The 16,493-nt window shown below is 39.9% G+C and overlaps 1 protein-coding gene across 1 annotated transcript in view; it reads right to left on the reverse strand.

Annotated features, from left to right (window-relative positions):
- Positions 1-16,493, reverse strand: part of CCDC191 (coiled-coil domain containing 191) — a 1,143,870-nt gene that overhangs the window by 452,428 nt on the left and 674,949 nt on the right. Inside the window, exon 9 of the mRNA XM_044073155.1 lies at positions 9,314-9,569. Coding sequence (XP_043929090.1) covers positions 9,314-9,569 — 256 coding nt within the window. The remainder of the gene's footprint in view (positions 1-9,313; positions 9,570-16,493) is intronic.

The following is a 16,493-nucleotide window of genomic DNA, read 5'->3' on the forward strand; positions in this document are numbered from 1 at the left end:
CTTTTGAGGATTTTATGAGGGATCTCAGCTTCTTACTGAGGCTGGTGAGGGAGTTTTTTGCATCCTGGGATTTTCCTCTTTTTTGCAACAGTTTCTTCCTTCTGTTGTATAGTTTGTTTATAGCAGGGGACCACCAGATTGGCTTCCTTTTTTTGGAGAAGAGCATCTTGGTTCTATTTGGGATGGCACGATTCATGCATGAGTGGATGTGCTCGTACAGTGCTTTAGTGTAGGATTCTGCAGTCGAACTTCCAGATCCCGTCTGCGTGGGTGTTGTGAAGTTCTTGGCGAAGGCAGGATGCTACTCAGGGCTAGGGTCATACCTGCCTGGGTCACATGATCCAAGAGCTCTTCCATATCTCTTTTCATGTAGTCCAGGGAGGTACGTCTCACGTCATTCACTCCAGCATGGACAATGACAGAGTCATATTTGTACTTGTTGTGGAGTGACTTGAGTGCATGTGTTATGTGGCGGATTCTGGCACCCGACAGGCAGCTGACTGTAATTTTCTCATTGTTTATTATTGTTAATATATAATAGAAGTGGCTAACACAGACAAATGATGGGTGCCAAAGCCACAGTCTAAAATGAAAAACAAAAAACTGCATTATTATCCCCTTTGGCAAAGCGGAATTCCTTGTTAATTACAATATTGACAGCACCCCCCTAAGTTCAAACTCAGTGGTGCGAGATTTGGGAAGACAGTTAGATAGGAATCTGAACTTTGACCACCAAGTTTCCACAGTAGTAAGGGAAGTCTTCTACATTGCACATCTCATAAATAAGGGCATCGCATCCAGGTCTAAGGATGTTATAACTCCAATGTACTCAACTCTCATCAGACCATTAATACAGTACAATGCTCCCTTCTGCATGTATCTCACCAGACACCTGCAGCAGCCAGAGAGACCATAGCGGTTTCTCACCAAGAAAATACATGGCCTTCAAACCATGACTTACATGGATAGACTGAAAGGCCTGTCACTGTACTCTGTATCATATAAGCTGTTGAAAGACAACTTGTGTCTGGTCTGCAGGGCAGTCTATGACCCTGCTCTGATGGATATGCTGCACATTCACAAGTCACATGGCACAAGAGTCACTCACTCTAGGGATCTTAATCTAGCCTGTGACTTTAACAGAACATGCTAGAGACAAATATATTTCATAGAGACTGCTGCTACTCTGGAATAAACTTCCAATTCACATGAAGAAGAGCTCCTAACTGACCCTATTAAAGTGCAACCTGGACAAATGGATGGGAGACCACAAATTCACCCTGGGGGTGGCATCCATGTCCCTCATGGACAGGGGTAGTTCATATTTATCACAGACTCATTCTGCAAATTATGTCCATCTAACCAAGAACAGTTGAGGCAACTTGGGATTAACATGGCTAGGCTAGTAACCTCCTATGAACCTATGAACACACATAAACTCAGACATAAGAATATATTTGCATTGCCACATGATTTCATACCTTATTAATTACTTGTACTACAGGCAGACAGCTTTAAAATGCTTTGGTTTGTATAGGCCATAAACTATTTATTAATATGTGTATAAGACAGTTCTTCCAGAATAGCAACTGCACATACAACATGGCTGATCTCAGTTAGCCACCTACCTTCGGCAAACAGGGGATGGGAGTTAAAGTAGCAACTGACTGACGAGTATTGAGGTTGGAGAGAAATGCACTGTTCAATGTCTTACTTTCAGAATGCAAAAGTGTGTTGCTTACAGCAACTTTACATGATATGGCTTTAAAATGCAAATAAGGTATGCAAAGCAGAGTGCAATGCAGCAATTTCAGTGTAAATACTTGCAAAGGCTGAATAAAGTATCCATCCCCAAAGAAACAAACTGTACACAAGACACCACAATGTGTAGATCTGAAGGAAGTCAAGATATCCTTTTAGTTCAACTTGCAGAAGCAAGACATACATAGTATTACAAATGGATTCAGTACAAATACTTTTGAGTTATTTATTTATCATTATTATTTGGACACAAAAATCAACTGACATCACTTCATTTTAAAATAAGAACAGCCAATAAGAAAACATATTATTATACAATTAATTCATGAATTAAAGTTTTAAAACTACAACACTTATAAGAATACTGTGGCCATGTGTGTATATTATATATATTTATACATAAAGTGCATATAAATATTTATATTAGAGTATATACACACATATAACCCTATATAAAATACATAGGTTTAAATATAAACAATCATAACTAAAATTTCATCTAAATGTCCTATTCTTTAGAACAGGTTTTACACAAATCCTACCATTCAAGCCCTTTCCTATATTACCCCTCATTCTTATGATCCATTTTAGTTCTATATTCTCCACCTGGTTTTCTATATCCCCACCACTGACATCTTCATGTACAACCTGTAGCACCTTAAACTTAAAATTATGTTCTATATCATGTATCAGGACATGTTTAGCCAGGGTGTTGCTTTGTATAGAATTATTAATACTATAAATGTGCTCTGCCCGATGTGCACAGGGAGTCTATTCCACAGATGCAAGAGTCTCTGGGACACAAATCTGTCCCGCCAACAAGTCCTATTGATGTCACAGACCAGCTTAAGGTCGCATGTGCAGGTTACTCGAGTAGAGCTTGACTTGGAGGTATGCAGCAGTCCCATCAAGGCGGGGTCTGAGATTGCTTTGTATGCCAGATAGATGTCAGCTCTGAGGAATCTGTATGAAACTGAGTAGTGGGGACAGGGCTTTTAGCCTATCTGTGTAGGGTAGATGTTTGAGGCCCTGGATTCTTCTGGTGAGGAACCTCTGTGGTCTCTCCAGCTGCAGCAAGTGTTTTGTGAGGTACATGTCGAAGAGGGTATTGTACTCAATAACTGGCCTTATAAGGGAAAAATACAGGAATATTATGACATCCTTGTCCCTGGATGAGATACCCTTACTTATGAGGTGCGCAATATAGAAATCTTTCTGTAAAACGGAAGCAACATGATGGTCAAAAGTCAGGTTGCTATCAATATGGGTGACCAAATGCCTCATGACTGACTGCATGCTTAGGATGTTATTAATGTGATAATATGTGGGGATATCACTCTCCCCAAAGGGGATGATGATGCATTTTTTGGCATTCAGCTTGAGGCCATGTTCCTGGCACCAGTCATTTGTTTGAGTGGCACCCTCTTGGAGGACATCCACATCACTTGGGGAACTGATGGCCAGGCCCAGCTTGCAGTCATCTGCAAACTTGCTCAGCCATAGCCCACTGGTTTTTGGCCTGCACCTCAGAGAAATATATCCCGAATAACAGAGGCCCCAAGACCGATCCCTGGGTTATGCCGCTCATTACGTTCTACTGCTTGAGGTAGCTTCACCTATTTTGATTAGGTGGGTTCTATCAGTGAGCCAGTTTGCTACCCATCTGATAACATATGGATTGATACCTAGCTGAGAGAGTTTGTCTACTATGCCTGAGTGGGGAATAGTGTTGAAGGCCTTGGCCAGGTCAAGGCAGGCGGTGTGCACCGTCTTCCCCTTGCCCATGGCTTTGGTGACTGTCTCAAAGAAGTCGACCAGATTTAACAGACATGACCTCCCCTTGACAAAGCCAAACTGTGTGAGGTTGAGTGTTTGAGGTAGCCAATGTCCCTGTTATTCAGGTCCATGATAATAAGTTCCATGGCCTTGCAGATCAGGCTAGTTAGGCTGACGGGTCTATAATTTGCTGGACTGGTGGACGCTCACCTTTGTGTAAAAGGATGACAGTGGCTGTCCTCCACTCAGCTGGGACAAAGCTGTTACTCAAGCTTTGGTTGAATAGGGAGCCTAATGGTGCTGAAAGCTCATGCCTGAGTCCATGTAGGATGTAGCCTGGGATGTTATCGGGTCCCATGGACGCTGTATTTTTTGCCTTTGAGAGGGCAGTGATAACCAGTTTCCTAGAGATAAGGGGAGGGGTGCAGGCACTGGGGATGTCCTGATTTACTGATGGGGGGGCAGAGGGGTGATGTTTTCAATGAATCTGTCAGCCAGTAGGTTTGGCTATAGCTACAGCATTTATGTATGTGATGTCCTTGACCACCAGTTCTGAACATTTCTGGGTGCTTCCTTTGAGATTGTGGACATATGTGAAGAAGACCTTGTGATTGTCTCTAGTAGATGTGGCCAATTTGGACTCGAAGTTGGCTTTAGAGGATTTCACTAGTATTCTTATTTGCTTGTTCAGGCTAAGGAGAGATTGCTTCCAATTGGGCACCTGCTCCTTCTTGGTCCTCAACAGCATTTTTTTCCTTTTGTTATATAGTTTATTTACTGCAGATGTCCACCAGACAGGTTTACTTTTCCTTGTGGAGGATGATTTTGTCCTGTCAGGTATTCCTAATTCCATGCAACTATATAAGTGCTCGTATAGTACTTTGGTGTAGATTTGGACATTGGTGCCAGTTCTGACAGAGGGGGAAGGGGCTGTGATGCTGTTTATACCATGCCTCAGGAGGCTGTAAACAACTTTGGAGAAGTTTTTTTGTTTGACCCTAGGTAGAGGGGGGTCAGGGGAGATGCTGACTTCGAAATGACTGCTTTATGGTCAGATCTTACTAGGGAGGATGATACTGTAGGGTTGCTGCAGATTTCCCACTCACCAGGTTAAAAAATGAGAAAATAATAGTCAGTTGCCTGTCAGAACCTGGATCCACTAAGTTACACATGCACTAAAGTTACTGCAAAATAGGTACCAGTATGATTCAGTCATAGTCCATGTAGGTGTAAATGAACTGAGGCATACCTTTCTAGACTCTACGAAGAGAGACATTATGGAGATTTTGTACTATGTGTCATAGGCTGGTATGCGCCTTGCAATGAGTAGCATTCTACCTTCACCAAGTATGATGCCACAATACAAACAGAAGATGGATGACATTAATAATTAGTTTTTGGTGATATTCTGGGGGATACAATATTTGTTAGCATGGGAGGACATGGTTAACAAACCACATCACTTTGCCAAGGATGGTCTGCACCTGTCCCCTCTAGGCATTTGAATACTGGCTAACATTGCCCTCCCTCACAGAGCCTTTTTTAGGTTATGCAAATTGACAAACCTTCCAACATAGCAACAGTTACCCAAGGAAATCTAAAGGTGTACTGTTCAATTCCAAGAGATTAAACAAAAAGCTCCACTCCCTCCAAGCTCTCCTCACCTTGGCAAATGTAGACATCTGTGCAGTTACTGAGACGTGGTTTAAACCTACACAGAGTATCCTAGCAGTGGAAAGCTTCAGTGCCTTCCACAGATTTAGATCAGCAACTGGACAAACAGTGACTAAAGAAGGAAGTGTGTCAACCTACATTAGTAAAAAGCATACCTCTAGGTTGGTTAAACAGAATGATGCACTGGAGTTTCAAAATGCCCAGTTTAAAACAGACAAGGTCCCATAACATATCCTAGCAAGCTATAGGTCACCCTCTATGTCCCATGAAACCCACAGTCCATACTTAGATCTATTGGAGATGATCCACATTCAACCAAATACCTTATTCATAGGGGACTTTAATTATCCCTCTATTAACTGGGAATCCTATGTGACCCCAAATTTTCAGGTGCAGAAATTTCTTTTTTTTTGTAAACTCAAACTCCCAGGATCAGTTAGTGCATATACCTACAAGAGGTAACGGACCTAGTACTAACAAATAAGGGAGAATGCTGCACCCCCTCCCCCCCCCCCCCCCACACACACACACACACTCCAGTGTTGTGTCCTCTCTGTTAAGGCCAAACCACAAAGCAGTCTCCTTCAAAATAAGAATCAGTTCTGTAACCTCAGAAAACCTTGTAGCAGTAAGAAACCACTCCATGGCAAACTAACTTTTATTAAGTGATAACCTGTCAAAATCTGAAGCCCCTCCAAACCTAGATAACACAGCAGCCAATGCAGAATTATTCATAGAAGCTTTGCACCATCATGTCAGTGACTGCAAAGAGGCTGCTCTACCTTCCAGATGTAAGCCCAAAGCTAGCTCAAAAAACAAATCACCCTGGTGCAATCCAAAATTAAACAGGTTGTACGACAAAAGAAAAAAGTCATAGATGAAACTCCAAAAAATATAAAAACTCTCTCATTAAACCAAATAGACAACTAAGAGGATTAATTAAATCCAACAAAGCAAATTTTAAGATAAAGACAGTGTCTCAGGCCAAGGACAACCATAAGGCCTTCTTTGGCTATGTCCAAAACCTCAAAGGCAGCAAACAAGTGTGCCAAACTGTTGGCAAATGGAGTTCACAGAACTGAGAGATACAGCAAATATTCTATTTGACAAATTCAGCTCCAACTTTACCCTGCCTCTCAACCTCAGCCACCCGCCAAAAAATCCCATCTAACATAAACTCTCCAACTATCAATAGGGAGCAGGTCTTAGATGTGTTCTCTAAGGCAAAGAATACCGCTTTGATGGTTCCCACATCTCAGGATGCTTCATACACAGTCTGAAATATAACCTATCAGGGCCATTGGTGTCACTATTCAACCACAGCCACCACACAGGCTTTGTGCCATGGGAATGGAAGACTGCAAAGGTCATCCGTCTGCAAAATGATGGACTATCAACTTATCCTGGGAACTACAGACCCATTAGTCTGACTAGCCTCGTATGCAAAACCATGGAAAGAATTATGATGGAAATGATTAACAGCTTTTCTCCCTAGTCCTCTGCTGAAAATGGGTACCTACCCACTATGCTTTTCTTAGTAATCAAATGTCAAATAAAAATAAATAAACAAAGACACAGGAAACCTTGAGACACTGGATCCAACCCAGTTTGTTTTCATCAAAGGAAAATCATGCCTACTGAACACAGTGGACTTGTTTAAAAAGGTCACCAAGGCAATGGGTGTGGGGAAAATGGTGCATACTGCCAACCTTGACCAATCTAAGGCATTTGATACAATATTACAACTCAGGAACTGCAAACAAACTCATGTAATTAAGCCTAAATTGTATGTAACTTGCTAGCTGACTCACAGACAGGATTCAGGAAGTTGGGAATGGAGAGACACTTCCACAAAGAGGTTGGTCACCAGTGGAGTCCCCCAGGGCTCTGTGTTGGGTCCACTCCTCTTTGACATCTATTTTTCAGAAGTCAAGGCCAATGTCAAGGGCCTCTAGCTTATCAGTTTGGCAGATGATTGCAAGCTAGGAGCAATCACAGAAGCCCCCCAAGATACTAACATCTTACAGGAAGATCCAACACCAAAAAATGACTGGTGTCAAAGCCACAGCTTAAAACTCAATTTTTGGGAAGTCTGCCAGCCAGGGAAACTACCTCACTGATAAAACACCTGTAAAAGAAGACAGTGTAATCAGGGATTTGGGGACTCATATATACTGTATCAAACATTTTAACCAACATGTGTCTAAGGTTATAAGAAAGTCATTATATGTCACTCAACATATAAATAAGGACATGGCATCTAGGTCCAGACAAGTCATAGTGCCACTGTACTCAGCCATCATCAGACTTATCATTGACTATAATGTGTGTGTGTGTGTGTGTGTGTGTGTGTGTGTGTGTGTGTGTGTGTGTGTGCACGCGTGCGGCTCGCACATAAATACATACATACATACATACACACACCTACAAGAAATGGCTAGAATTCTCACATTATACCCCTCATTCAGTATAGTGGATGCATGATGTGTTACTTGTTGTAATGTTTTCATTTAGTAAGCACATACAATTCTAGAATTTTAAAGGTCAGGTTGTACTAGTATTATCAATGCATGATGTCTGTCTTTCTTTAAAACACTCACTGCTGTACTACTACTACTAAGAATAAGTTAATACTCATACCTATAAACTTCATAACTGCCACTACAAAAGGCATTTTATTCCCAAAGCTTTTCTCCTTAGGTCTATATTACTAAAATGAACTATCCAATAGTACTCATCCAGTTAAATTGCAAAAAACACTTTTGCTTTAGCTGGCTAACTTTTCAGAATTTTGCCAAAGTTCTTTTTTAAGTCAGTTTTTAATAATCCAGATTTTAACAGAACTACAGTGACAAAGTCATTGTTGTCCTTACTAAGGATGTAAAACATTTTGCAAGGCCTACTTAAGATGGTTATCAGGAATCAAGTACACATTTTATAATTTGGATTTTTTTATAACACATGCTATGATTATTAATACTTCTCAAGAATGGCATGGGATGTCATATTTAGCCATTCTTTGCAAATGCCTACTTGAATAAAAATCAAGCAAGGGTGAAAATTTACATTTTCAGATGTGGCTGGAGATTAGAAGATACTGAAATTGCTAAACATAACACTGTTTACAGTTAGCTGACTACTTTTAAAGAAGATATTTATTTATTTACATTTGTTGACCGGGAGAGTCCAACTGGACACAGATCCGTTTTCAGTGGAGGCCTGGAGAGAAAAGCTCCACATTAAGTATTACTTGCATTATACACTTAAAAAACATAACATTTAAATATAGACATTAGTCCAGCTGAGGACGCAAGACAAGAATAAAACATAGATGTAAAACAGCTGTAGAACATAGTACAATTTTAAAATATGGTGACATATACTACACATGATTACAAATGTAGTTGAGAGTCATCAGTGAACAATTGATACAATCTGTTTTTGAGGTACATAACAGCCATTAGCAGTTGTTGCTACAAGAAGTTAGTGTTATGTGGTAGGCAGCTGGGAACATGAGTAGCCAAGCTTGCTAAGAGTAGGTTGTTGATAGGGGCCGAGAGAGGTAGTGGGTGGGTGGAGTGGATGGTATGATGAAAGTTTCTTAATCACATAAAACACATTATGACATGCCATTTAGACTGTATGTGTTTCTGCGTTTTATAAATTATCTTCTCAAACATCTGTTGCCTAAGCACACAAAACCTTTTTGCAGGACAAACTTTGACAGTCTTTGTGGAGACATACCGTCATCATAATTCATGTTGTAGACTTGCATCTTTCATGGATTTGTGAAAAACCCAGGGCACCTATCATCAAATGCTGTTCTTGGTAAGTGCCCTTAACATCAACTATTAATTGATGAATTTGTGCCATCACTGCACATGGTCTTCCTAACACAACCCTTTAGCTTACACAGGGATAAACTTACCCTTTGTAAGACACTGCCAGTCACAGTATATGTATTCCAAGTCTCAGTTCTGCTAAGCCTTTTATTTGAATATCTTGCCATTTTTCCATATACACTTTAGAATATATTAGAAATAAAAAAAGATACAGACACAGTGACAGTTTTACATTTTGTGAGTAACTATTTAAAGTTTACCACTTTCTGGCTAGTAGTGTCTGGCTGATGAGATTCAAGTTTCACTTCTTTGTCCCTGCTTGGTTCATGGATCTGTTCATTGCAAAGTTTTCCTGAAGAAGCAGCAGCTAAAAGCGCTGCCATTTTTCTTTTCGTTTCCTCCTTCTTCCCATCCAGCTCTCGTTTTTCTTTTTCTCTTCTACACCAGAGCTGCCACTCTGTGAAGAAGTGGCGCAGAACTCGATGCCTATAACTCTGCATTGCCAGATGCTGCTTCCTACAAGAGTTTTAAAAGACATGGTCAAGCACAGGACACAGGAGCTTTATACAGCAATCTTTAATTATTAAAATAGCTACTGTCAAGAGACACAATACTGAAAGGACAATCATTACATTTTTATAAGTCACATTTTGTTGAAGTAACAGAGCAGTAAAAGTACAAATAATCTGCAAACCTCTTGAACTGTATACCATTATAAAAATAATAGATATTGTTTGACTGTATCAGCTGACCTAAGACAGGATCCTTCCTGATTGGTCCTTGGCTGGGTTCTTGCTTTTCCAGCAATCAGATATGGGTAAATTTCTAGAAGATCCCATGCTAAAAAAGTGTGCATGCATGCATCCATTCTTATGTACACTATGATTACACACGCAAGATTCATAAGACTGCCCACCCACACAAAACACCAGATCAAACACTAGACATTTGGAAGTAATCTTCTTGCACTAAAAACACACTTTAAGACCACATTTCTACAGATTTCAAACCAACAGGCACCTCTGCAATAGAAGCAAGTCCGTTGAACCGTTCTGACTGAGATCGCGTTACAGTAGGGACCAGGAAATTTGCCCTTTTCCCCATTGTAGTGCAATCTCAGAGTTGGCATATATAATTAGCAGGAGGTGTGGGGGGGGGGGCTTGCTTCCTGCAAAAGCATTGTTTCTGTTGTATGTAGGTGTTTGGCTTTGATTTTTTTTTTGATGGACTGAGTTGTCAATCATATGGTCTCAACCATATGGGTTTTAAAGATTTGTCCATTCAGTCTTTTGACATAGACCCCCACCAAACAGCTCTGCACTAAATATAGTCTCATCTAACAACACAAGAATAGAGGAAGTCACCCATATCAAATTACTTGGCATCCATCATAAATTACAAGCTTAAATTTGACTAGCACATCAGCACTGATGTCCAAAAACCCACTGCAAATTAGGGTTACTTTAAAAACCCAGGTAATTTCTCAATGGCCACAGCAGAAAGGTAAATGCAACATCTCTCTTACTTCGTAGCCTGCTGTATCTATTTACAATTTTCACTAATGTTCTGACTATACACTAATGAACAAGCTCAAACAGCATTATAATAAAACAAGTAAATTTGCATTCAACCTCTAAAACTGATCCGTATCAACCCATCATTGTATCCCCTTGCAGAACCTGAAGTGGACAGATCTACCACACCACATATATACACATATGCTCATAATGGCACATAAAACACTACATCATTTCCCACACACCCCAATCATCAGCAATAGAATAAAATGGTACAAACTGAAAAAGAACATTCAAAGGACCAACACTTAATAGAATCCCAGAAATTCAGCAACTCAAATGGGGACTCCTTACACTCAGTAAGCATAGCTAAGAAATGGAACATCATTCCCTTCACCCTCAGACAAATAAACAATCTATTTGATTTTAAGACCAACCTCAAACTACACATAAATCATACTACAATTCATAAATGCCCAGAATCTCCAGGTTAAAAATACCCAAATACTCATGATTTTTTCCTCTTTTCTACTAAACCATTTTGTCCTAACAGGTTCATTATGACTTACTGAACTGAGTTTATTGTGCTCCTCCCATTAGAAACATAGGCATTTCTTTTACTACCTTTCAAATCGGCTTGATTATAGATGCATTATCACATTAGTTTTGTTACAAATGTTGATACTCTCTGTTGCTTAGTGATGTTGCTACATTTATACTGATAATTCCCTGCTCCAGTGAAGTTCTGTAAAATGCACCAATGTCACGCTTTAGAACTTAAACACTTTTATTGAATTATCACTTGCAACATAGGCATACTAACATCTATATAAAAGTAATCAAACCAAATTAACAAGTTCACATTTACTAACATTATACATCACATGTTATTATATATCACATAATCTAAGCAATATTACATACATTATTCAATCCCTACCATCTCGTAAACCTCATTCCTCCTCCAAAAAATTTTCTGCATGTATTGTTCCTACAATTTCTATTTTTCTATGTAATTTACCTCTCCCTTTTTCTAAAGATCTCACTTCTAGTTCCTTTATCTCTGTTACAATATTCACCACTTCAGGTATAGCTGGTTTAGATTTGATTTCCATTTTCTAGTAACTGCTTATTTGGCAGCCACCATAAATAAACGTAACAAGCCCTTACTAGGTATAGGCAATTCAAATCCTTTATTGCAGCTAAAAGAAAAGAAAAACATTTCTTAGTTACACTCATTTGCTCATCAGGATTCCTCACAGAGTACTCTGTAGGGAATTTTTAAAGTCTGCCAACTCATAATACTCTCAAAACATATGTTACCCATTAACTACCCCATCACACTTCCAACACTTGTCATCTGCCTGAGAAAAAATACTTTGAAGTCTGCTTGGGGTATAACTGTATCTATGCAAAAACTTCCAGGCAAAAAACTCCTGAATCCTTGAGATTTTTTTTTTTGCATATTTGGAAGCCGTAAATATGCCCTCCCATTGTTTTTTTTTTCATGAACTGCAGATCTAATCTCTCTTCCCAATCTCTTCTGACCTCTTCTGATTGATTCCTATAGTTATTGTGCAATGTTTTATATATCCTTTATCCCTGTTTTAACAGCAGCTTCTGTTCTAGATTCAACTAAAAACTCAACCAGTGCGGGTCTTTCATTTAGGATTAGTCTATCCATTTCTCTTTGTCTTTATTCTGATATCAGACCTTGATAGAGAAGGCAATCATTAGCATGAAACTTAAATCTCTTCTTGACCTATTCCCATGCTATTACCTTTTCTTTTCTAAATATTTGCTCCCAATACCTTAGTTTCTTTGCCATCTCCTGCTTGTCTATTCAATATACTCCTAACTGCAGTCATCCCTATCGGCAGAATTTTCTTTCTCCATTCCCATGTTGTCTTATTTCTTAGTATACTTTCTAATGTTTTATGAATATAATATTCTGCATGATTGTTGTTATTCTCCTTAGGGATCTGCACCCAAAATTCCATTATTTTCTTATTTCTTGATTAACCTCCCTACTTCATCATCATCCCTTTCCACTTTGAATTGTAGCTTTCTGCTTGTGTTATGTACAAGAGCCTTAACTGTATAAACTTATTACACTTTATATCTTTGTATGATATAGCCTGTTTATTCAATTTTAGTATTTTTGAACATATTTCTTTAGACCTAGTTTAAATTTGTTATACTGCATACCTACTATTTCTTGGAGCTTTTCTCCCCTGGCATCTGCTGAAAATATACTCAGTTGAACATTCCCGATAAACAAAAACAAATAAATAAATACATTCCTGCAAATCAATAAAAAAAAAAATGTGACATCCACACTGTCACTAAGTATTTAATTGCAGGACTTACACTAAACTACAATACCTAAGTCAGGATGGAAAGGCCATTCACTTACAGGGAAAGGAAGCATTCCTGACCCTAAAAGAAGAGTCCACTTGTACATGATCTAACATCAAGGACCAACAAAGGTTGGGTTGAATCTCAAGAAATATCTGACAGGGTGGAAGGAATAGGTAAAAGTTCAGGATTCTATTTTTATTTTTTTTTGGGGGGGGATTTTATTTTCAGCAAAGAACATACAAATACAGAAATAATTGAATACTGACATAACCCTGACATCTGGAGTCATAGTCAAGCCACTAAAACTTGGTAAAGGTATAAACCAAAGACTAGGTGGCCATATATAAATGCCTTTAATGCAGACATTGTTGAAGCCAGCGCTAGAGGCAGACACTCCTCAAACTGAATAAGCTTTGACTGCTGCATTCACCAACAGGTGGTTTAACCATGAACTAGCAAAAGACACTGCATTTGTAGTCAATTCAGAAAGTGTCTTCTTGGTAATTGTAAACCCTCCCCTTCAGACAAAATGGGGTGAACAACTGGTCTGTTTTCCTGAACTTATGAAACTACTTCAGGCAAAACTGGAGCTGTCATTGGATGTCTAGGGTATGAAGGGTCCTTTCTTCTATATTTTCTGCACAGCAAAGAAAACAAGGAGATGAATGAACGGATTCAGGGACAATTCAAAATTAACTTTTGGAAGGGCCCAGTTGGTTCTAAGGGAAACCAGAGCTTTGTGGAGAAAAAAAAAAACAGATACATTTCCCTACATAAAAGCATTCATATCTAAAAATTAGCAATAGTGTTTTCCAAAAAACAATCTTCAGCAATACTGAGCTAGTAAGCTTAAATGAAGGATGGGTAAGCCTATCAATCACAAAATTCAAGTCCCATGGAGGAGGAGAGTTCTTCAAAGTAACCATCTGAAATGTTGAGACCCACTACAGCAAGTCCCAAAATGTGGAGATTGAATGGCTGAAAGATCGGACTTGTATATAGGAAGCCCAAGATGACATTTCTCAGAATATTCCTTTTCCTCCAAGATCTGGTGATCTTGGAGTTAGTATATATAGATTTGGGGGTATGGGGGGTGCAGGGGGCAAGCCCCCCCAAAAAGAAGGTTTAAGGAGAAGAGCGATTTTAGAGAATCGCTCTTCTTTTGTGTTTTTGGTCTTTGTTATTTTTATTTATTTATTTTTTTTTGGCTTTAACATTTTAATAGGAGCCATTCTTCAAGGGAACTTAGACATGCAGCAGTCCTTTAAAGAACAGTTTGACCAGTCAGTGTTGGGTCACAGTGCTCCCCTCCAAAAGGTTAACAATGGGTAGAAACAGCTGATTCATATATCCGGATGATGGGATAACAGAAGTCTAGATCATACAGGTCTCTGAGATATGTCTGTATCACCTACAAGCTAACCAACTGTGTTTGCACACATCACTGCTCTGCCCTAACTGAGTCACTTCCATTTTGGGGCAATGGTCATCCATATGGAAGGTTTCTTGGGAGCCACAATAACCTCTGAAAGGTGAGATGGAAAGTCCTGTGAGATCAGGGGTCCACATCAGGAGTCAGATCCTACCATGGAAGATATATTTGACTAGGAGGGGAAGTATGTGCCAACTCTCTGAGTGCCTAAATCCATGCTGTTCTCAATCACTAGGTGACAACATATGAGTTTTGTTTTATCTTCACTGAACTTGAGAATAAGGCAAAATCAACAAAAAAGGTGGAAAGGTATACAGCACTGGAATTTGTAACATTTGGAAAGGATAACATATCTATTACTGCCTGTCCCATGCCCAGTTGCAACAAGCAAAAGAAGGGAGGACTTCATCCTCCCAAGTGGCACATGGATCAACCTCAGATGTGCTCCACTTGTGGAAAACAATGATCAGACATGATCTCAGAATCAGCAGCTCAAGGGGAAGAATACAGGTGCAGCTCAGTGTCCCAGTTCATTCCTCTCCCAAGAAATTTAAACTGCTAAGAGATTGATGTTCCTGGCCCTTATCCCATTGCTGGGCACAGAAAGATCTGCCCTCTTCTTTCTTTACCAAACTGCTGAATGGTGGTCTAACTATATGAGGAGAGGAACATTGAAGCAGCTATGTCTTTAAGGCCCTCATGGCCTTGAAGACTGTTTGAAGCTCCACCTTGCTAAGGAGGGATCTTCTTTCAACTATGTATCAGCTGAGGTGGGCCCCCTACCTTGCAAGCAAAGCATCTATCATCAGGATTTGTGACAGGTTCAGTTGCAGAAAGGAAAGGCCTACCAAAAAATTGATAGGGACTGTCCACTACTTCAGGTCTTGTGAAAAGAGACTGACACCAAGAAAGGGTCCATAAATTTATGATGACCCTTAGGCCATGGACATTTCATAATGTGCAAGAGCACCTATATCACCTGTCCTGCAAACTGCACTTTGAAGATAGAATCAGTAACTGTGCCATTACATGGATCAGGATCTGATCCTACAAGCTGCCACATCCTCATCCACAATATCAAGAATCATCACCATAAAGGCCCTCTCCAATAACAAAGATGACAAGCACTGGAGAGTAGCCAGCTTTACAGCTATGAAGGCTATCCTCTAAGCAGGAGTTAGAGATGACTTCTCCACATTTATGGCTGCTCCAAGGGAATGCAGCCAAGGGGGCACCCACATAAGGGATGCTTCCAGGTAGCTCCTGAGTGGGGTTACTAGAATCAGTCACTGAGGTAGGGGAAGACATAGAGCTCAATTTGCTGTAAAGCTTTGACCAGTATGACCAAAATCTTGGTAAAGACTATGGAAAATGAAAAAGCTCAAATAGCAACAGTTGTATTGAAGATGATGCCCATCCACAGTAATGTGGAAGAATCTCCTTTGTGAACTCCAGACAACAGTGTTCCAAAAGGTATCAATCATGCACAGCAAAAGCATCAAAACATCCTGCTTCAGTCTTCTGTACACAGTCTTCATGCCTTTCCTGTGTTTGCTTAGGTTTCCTCTGGGTGCTCTGACTTCCTCCAACATCCCAAAGACATGCAATAGGTGAATTAGACACTTTAAATTAGCCAAAGGTGTGAGTGTGCATGTGAGTATGTGGCATGGAAGAACAGCTATGGCAGGGGCTAGGCACCCACTGGTGTGAACCTTGCCTCTAGATGATTGTCACTGTTGAAGTGACAACCCATCTCCATGTGCAAAAAAAAGGGGGGGTTGTGGATAGTTGTCTGGATCCTGTTTCAGCAGAGGCATGAGGAAATTGAAGGGCCATCATACATAACCAGAGAAACCATATGCAGTGCTTGAAATCACTGAGGTCAGTACTGAGATGGAAACAGTCCACCATACTTAGAACTAGGAATGGGTTGGAATAAAACCTTCATTCTCTGTTCCCAGACTGAGGCACCCCATGTGGCATCTTTGAGTAATACAGTCTAGGCATGTCCTAACAGCTGTTGAAAAGGACTGGTCCACCAACAGAGTTACTTCTGGTAGATGATCACAGAGCTCTAAAATGCCTGTGAGAGACAGTGGTGATAGTCCAAAGAACCATGACTGAACAACA

Source organism: Protopterus annectens, chromosome 5.part1 (assembly GCF_019279795.1).
Source record: "Protopterus annectens isolate FY-2018-M chromosome 5.part1, PAN1.0, whole genome shotgun sequence".
NCBI classification, from domain to species: domain Eukaryota; kingdom Metazoa; phylum Chordata; order Ceratodontiformes; family Protopteridae; genus Protopterus; species Protopterus annectens.